The sequence below is a fragment of the Mus caroli genome, chromosome 4 (genome assembly GCF_900094665.2).
Source record: "Mus caroli chromosome 4, CAROLI_EIJ_v1.1, whole genome shotgun sequence".
NCBI classification, from domain to species: domain Eukaryota; kingdom Metazoa; phylum Chordata; class Mammalia; order Rodentia; family Muridae; genus Mus; species Mus caroli.
This window is the reverse complement of record NC_034573.1, coordinates 105,403,902-105,410,903: the sequence shown is the minus strand read 5'-3', so window position 1 is coordinate 105,410,903 and position 7,002 is coordinate 105,403,902. Positions and strand designations below refer to the sequence as shown.

General features: G+C 38.4%; 1 protein-coding gene across 1 annotated transcript in view; it reads left to right on the top strand.

Moving 5' to 3' along the window:
- Cmpk1 (cytidine/uridine monophosphate kinase 1) overlaps positions 1 to 6,194 on the top strand; it is a 27,663-nt gene extending 21,469 nt beyond the window's left edge. Inside the window, exons 3-6 of the mRNA XM_021160055.2 lie at positions 2,200 to 2,352; positions 3,576 to 3,652; positions 3,871 to 3,967; positions 5,083 to 6,194. Coding sequence (XP_021015714.1) covers positions 2,200 to 2,352; positions 3,576 to 3,652; positions 3,871 to 3,967; positions 5,083 to 5,124 — 369 coding nt within the window. The 3' untranslated portion in view covers positions 5,125 to 6,194. The remainder of the gene's footprint in view (positions 1 to 2,199; positions 2,353 to 3,575; positions 3,653 to 3,870; positions 3,968 to 5,082) is intronic.
- Positions 6,195 to 7,002: the final 808 nt, after the last annotated feature.

Sequence of the window (7,002 nt, the reverse complement as noted above, 5' to 3'; positions counted from 1 at the left end):
GGCATCAGATCTCATTTCGGGTGGTTGTGAGCCACCATGTGGTTGCTGGGATTTGAACTCTGGACCTTCGGAAGAGCAGTCGGGTGCTCTTACCCAATGAGCCATCTCACCAGCCCATGTTTCTTGTCTTAAGAGCATCCTTTGCTGTCCGAGGACTTAGCATGTTATATGTAGCTGTTACCCACTATATATATTGTGAACCCTCCAAGGGCAAGGGCAGTGACCTCTCTCTGATAGTAGATTCAAAGGAATGTATGCTGAGTGAACACGTTTGATGTGGCTTCTCCAGAGACCTCCTGCCGTAATTGAGTTAGGAATGCTGTAGCAGGAACTTAACACTCTTTCATAAAAGGTTTGTGAAATTAGAGCAGCTGGATTCTGAGATAAAGCTAACTTACATAAAATAGGTCCTGGCAATGCTCTTCTTGTGCAGCGAGAACACTTAGCTTATGGAGAGCAATGCATGTCAGTGTGCTTTAGACTAAAGGTTCTAAAGCTTGTTAGCAGTGTGCATCTGTAGTGAATGGAGGTGCCGAGGATTTACACAGATTAAAGACTACACCTACTGTTCATATTACTCCCGTATTTTATATAAGTAATGTCTTTAGAAAAGGATGAGATATAGATAAGTTTTTGCAATCTTTCTGAATGTGTTACACCTTGTGCTGTCTGTGTTTGGGGGCAGCCAATGCCATTTAGGTATAATTAGTTCGACTTTTAAAAAAATTTTTATTTTATTTATTATTTATTTTGTTTTTGAGACAGGGTTTATGTAGCTCTGGCTGTCCTGAAGCTCTCTATATAGACCAGGCTAGACTTAGAGATCTGTCTGTCTCTGCCTCTTGAATGCTAGGATTAAAGGTATACACCACCACACCCGGCCAGTTTTTTATTTTAGTATTGAATCTTAAATAATGCTAACAAGTTGGCAGGTCTGTGATTGGGCAGCTAAGGCCAGAGAAATCTTAGTCAAGGCTCACCTGAGCTATGGATGAGTTCAAGGTCAACCTGATGTCAGTGGGACCATGCTCAATAAAAAAATAAACAAACAAAAAGTAAAAAGATGGGATATTGCACAGTAATAGAGTGCTTTCCTAGCTTCTAGCTATTAGATTTGATTTATAGTAAATTTGAGCCCTAATAGAAAGAGCATGTTTTCAGCAGTGAGTGGTGGTGCACACATATAGCCCTAGTTCTTCAAGTTGGAAATCAGACCATGTTACATAGTGAGTTCCTGTCTGAAAAAACAAACAAACAAAAACCTAACTACTACCTCCAATAACACAGTGATTTAGAAAGAGAAACATGGGGCAATGCAGGGTCTCTAGATGTTAGAGAAAGCTCTAAGTGGTCATTTGTATGAGACGGTAGTATACACGGTGCTGATCAGCTGTCACTGAACCAACATTTTAGTTACGTGGACCCATGGTTTTGGCCCACTGGTCAGGATGCTAGGTGGCAGTGATACACACACAGTAAGGAAGACTACTTGGCCAGGAAGCAAAAAGATAAAAGGGCCAGGATCCAATAATCCCCTTTAGGAGTGTATTCCCAATGATCTATGAGGCCACTCTTTTTTGTTTGTTTGTTTTTTGGTTTTTGAACAGGGTTTCTGTGTGCAGCCCTGGCTGTCCTGGAACTCACTCTGTAGACCAGGCTGGCCTCGAACTCAGAAATCCACCTGCCTCTGCCTCCCGAGTGCTGGGATTAAAGGCGTGAGCCACCATGCCTGGCGAGGCCACTCTCTTAAAGGTAGGCCCAACCCAGAGACCAGGCTTTTAGCAAACACATGAACATTCAGAGGACATTCAACATACACACTGCAGGACATCTTTCATAAGATATAGAAACTACAGAAGTGGGGGAGCGAGAGGAATAGGGGAGCACATACCATAGTCTCACCAGGAAGCAGCCATATGAAGAAGTTGGCTCTCTTCTGCCTAAGCTGTTCCCTATGTACCTTCCACCCTTGCAGCTTAGGGAAAAGGAGCAAATAGCCATCGGCCTGTCTTGTAGCTGGGCGTGGTGGTGCATGCCTTTGATATGCAGAAGCATGCATGTCTCTGAGTTCGAGGCCATCCTAGTATATAGAGCGAGTTCCAGGACTGCCAGGACTATATGGAGAAAAAAACGGGTGGGGGTGGTGAAAAAATTGCCCTTTGGTGATACAGTGTTGAGCCTAAGTCTTTTTGTCTTTAGGAAATGGACCAAACAATGGCTGCCAATGCTCAGAAGAATAAATTCTTGATTGATGGATTTCCAAGAAATCAAGACAACCTTCAAGGTTGGAACAAAACCATGGATGGAAAAGCGGATGTATCTTTTGTTCTGTTTTTTGACTGTAATAATGAGGTAATGAACATATTCATCTGTCCACATGGGCTTCAAGCTATAGATTTTCAGCTGTTAGAGAAAAATAGTGACTTTTTTTCATTTATATTTTCTGTTGGCAGCAATATATGTATCTAGTAAGTGAATAGACTGGGTGTGCGGAACAGCATCGCCTTGTTAATAGAATATTGTGGGCTATTAGTATTATCAGCTTTGTGACCCTAAGGCTTGCTTTATTTTCTCTATATAAGAAGAGTTAAATTGTCTTTTTTGTTTCTTTGTTTTAATAAACATCATATAGAGTAACGTTAGCTTATGAAGCAGAAGTGCTGCTCGATTGTGTGCTGCTTGAAATGGTGTGTCGTTTACTAGAAGATGCGTAGGTCTGGAAAGGTGGAGAGGCCTACTATTGCTGGGGAATTTGTCTTCCAAGAATAAGATGATTTGGAAAATAGCAAGAATAAATTCTCTGTTCCCACCCCAACACTTCTAATAGCAAACCCAGACATACCTTTGAATAAGTAAATAAATTTCTCAAAACCATTAATTAAAAAGCTTGACTCTATTGGACAGCCACAATGCTATAAATTTTATTAAATTGATGCCAACAGTTTGAATCTGAAGTAGTGCCTTGAAGGAAGTTGGCTATTCTTAGGTTGAATTGTAAATGTGCCTCTGGTAAAGGCTTGCCACAGCCTTTGAGTTGTTTTAAAAAGTAACTCCTTCTCCCAACTCTTAAAAATATGTTTTCACTTATTCTTCAAAGTTAGCTTTAGAATGTTACCACAGCTTTATAACTAAGGAATGTTTATTCACGATTAACAAGAGATGCTTTATTCAAAAATGTTGACTCAAATATTTGGATATTTATGGAATTATTGTAAAGTAAGCAAAAATGGTACAAAGTTTGAGGCACATAATTCATACCTAATAAGTTAATAATATGTCTGAGATGAAGCCATACCCACACAGATCTTCTTTTTATTGCAGTTTGAAAAAAATACAGCAGGAAAAACTGAGTCATGAATGAATTCTTATTATGATCTGTACTTATTTAACCTAGTTTATATAAATTGAACCACATGTTTAAATTTAAAAAGATTTTGCATGTTGATTAATGAGTTAGACACATTGAGTTTAATGCAGGATTTGTGGGGTTTTTTTCTGTTTTGTTTTAGTTTCTTCAAAATATTTTCTTCTTTGCTTTTCTTTTAATATAACTTTTTACTTCTGTCTCTCTTTAGATCTGTATTGAACGATGTCTTGAAAGGGGAAAAAGTAGTGGTAGGAGTGACGACAACAGAGAGAGCTTGGAAAAGAGGTACCTCTCAGGCCTCACCTCACCACCTCATTCCTTCCGTGCTCATGGGAACCAGTTCTGTTCTGTTCTACTTTGTTGAGAAAGAGAGCATGTCATTCTCATAGGCACAGTGGCTTCTGTAAAGAGAGAAAGCAGCAGACTCGCTTGCCAACCCTTCTGTAATGTGGAAGAGGGAGAACAGTTAACCTACAGCCATGAAATAATTGTTTCTTTTGCAGAATTCAGACCTACCTTGAATCAACAAAACCAATTATTGACTTATATGAAGAAATGGGGAAAGTCAAGAAGATAGATGCTTCTAAGTCTGTTGATGAAGTAAGTGTGTCTGTTTGTCTTTGTAGCAACAAAACATGTGACCATTGGGAGGCATGAGAAAGATAGTCTAAGGGAGCGTACTTTTCAAGACATTTGAGGCTAACTGTGAAATTTGTTGTTGTTGTTGTTTTTTTATTTCTTTTTAGTAAGTCTAAAAATGGGTTTAATAACATTAGACCTGTTTTTCACAAGAAATGGGTGGTTTATTAATTCCAAACCTCTTTCTACAAACGGAAAGATTGGTATTTTCAGTATAATGATTTGGATCTTGTTCATTGTTAAAATCTATAGCACAACTGGCACGTCATAGCCAAGAGCCCTGGCTGTTCTCTTAGAGAACACAGAGCTCCCGAGGTGCGTGCGGATTTCCTAGGATGCTGCTCTCTGTCTTGCTCAGACCTCTTGTCTGTAAATCCCGGCTTGCAGATCCTCCTCCTGCTTCTCAGTCCATCTTAGCTCCCTTTCCCCAGTTCTCTCAGTCTTGCTTCTGTTGGAATCACTGGCCAAAGCAAGACCCAGAGGAGAACTCACTGAGGAAGTCTCACTGCCACTGCCTGCAGTCAGTACATGAGACGACTTGGACTTTTAGACCCAAACTGAGATTCGTCTTTTGACTTTATATTTTACCAGACGACTAGCAGCCCATCAAGAAGCACATTTAGTCCAAAAGCATTAATAAAATGGAAGGCAAAATGGTCACAGTTTTATGCTTCATTTATATTACTGATACAGTAAAATAAATGAAATTAAGAAATTATAATGTTAGCTGGGCATGGTGGCGCACGCCTTTAATCCCAGCACTTGGGAAGCAGAGGCAGGCGGATTTCTGAGTTCGAGGCCAGCTTGGTCTACAGAGTGAGTTCCAGGACAGCCAGGACTACACAGAGAAACCCTGTCTTGAACACCCCCCCCCCCAATAAATAAATAAATAAATTACAATGTTTAAAATCAATACAAAATTGATGTCTTTTTAACAGGAACTTAGCTATACAATCTTTTATCTGTATTTTGTTTTATTTTTTAATTTTGGTGTTGGGAATTCAACCCAGGACCTCATACATGCTACACTGTGTTTTAACAATATCTGCTTTTAAAATTGTCTTTTTACTCTACAGGTTTTTGGTGAAGTTGTGAAGATTTTTGACAAAGAAGGCTAACTAACCCTGAAGACATCTTTGAAATCATGCTTGAATATTGCTTTGATAGCTGCTATCACAGCCCCTTTTAAGGCAGTTTTAACCTTTCAAAATTACATCTCAATTAATGTCTAGAAATATATAGTAAGACAAATTAAATTATGTGTTTTTTTAAATTTGTGGTCACAGTACACAGTGAATTCAGGTTTAAATCATTTTAGGTATTATGGTGCTCACAAAATGAAGAAGGGTATCAGCTAATTCTTGTTTGTGTTAAAGACTACCCCTTTTATCCCTTTTATGTCTGTGCCTTCAGTGAGCTAATTTTTTTTTAGTATGCATGTATATCCCTTTTGTAATTGCAGTGTGTTGGGATTTGGGATTTCCACTTCCTCTTGCTGCACATTTAAAATTTTCAACCTGCTAAGTGAATTTGTGGACCAAATTTAAAGGAACTTTATGTGTAGCTGGCTCTTGCTCAAGGTGTTTAGTAAACATACTCATAAAATGAACTCTTAGCAATGCTCTATTTATCAGATGACTGACCATTTCCTGTTGAAAGTTAAAACTTAGAGACTGATTTATTACAGCTTGTGCAACGTTGTGTGATAGGGCATAGTCTTTGCTTCCAAGGTTTGAGTCGGGGACGGGGCTTCAGAGCCTGGGCAGGATTGTCAGCTTTCTGCTGACATAGTCTGTGGGGCAAGGGTCACAAGTAGTGACTCGTATTCCTGTGCCCTGTGACACAGGACTAGTCATCATAAACTGATGTAACAAGAGTTCCTACCAGTAGACCCTTGACACGCATTCACTAGTTTATGGTAATTTGATTCAGTTCTTATTTTAATAATAGTTCAAAGTTTTTTTGTTTTGTTTTCTTAGACTAAATATAGAGTTAGAGTAAATTAGATAAAGCAATCTAATGGTTAAAATTCCCATTTGTATTTTATTTTCTGGAATATGTTTTTCATGGTTACTTGTTTTAAAAGATTTTAAAAATCATTGCACTTTGGTCAGAAAAAACAATAAATATATCTTATAAATGTTTGATTCCCTTACTGCTTGCTTTTTCAATAAAGTTTGAAGTCCAAGTGATTTTCTTTCTTTAAAAAAATTAAAAATGTTTTCTTTTTTTAAAAAAGATTTATTTATTATTATACATAAGTACATTGTAGCTGTCTTCAGACGTGCCAGAAGAGGGCATCAGATCTCATTATGGGTGGTTGTGAGCCACCATGTGGTTGCTGGGATTTGAACCCAGGACTTTCAGAAGAGTAGTCAGTGCTCTTACCAGCTGAGCCATCTTGCCAGCTCCCTGTTTTCTTTTTTTCCTTTGTTCTTTATTTCTTATCCCTAAAGTTGAGTGGTAAAACTAAGGTTCTTTTTTTTTTTTTTAAATGTTTATGAATGTTTTGTCTGCATGTATGTTTGTGTACCATGTGCATTCCTGGTGCCCACAAAAGGCAGAAGGTGTCGGATCTCCTGCTGCTAGAGTTACAGAAAATTGTGAGTTGCCGTGGAGGTGCTTGGAACAACCCAGGTCCTCTGCCAAACCTGCAAATGCTTTTCTTCTTTGAGTGAACGTCTCTCCAGGCCATACGTCTGTCCAGTCCATGTCTGAGGTTCTTAAGAGAGAGATTGGAATGTCCCTCATTGCAGCGCGTACACAGTGTTACATAGAACACAGACTTTATATAATTAGATTTTATATTTAAATGTATTGAGAATAGTAAGAACAAGTTAATGAACTTTTAAAAATAATGCATTTCTATGTGTCTTTCAAAACGCTACTTGTCATTAGAAGGCAAAGTTTCCCTTCCTACTATAGCATATTGACCACACACTTACATTCAGTCTGTCTTGGTTCTTGGAAGATTATAGTGAATTTTTGTCTCATAT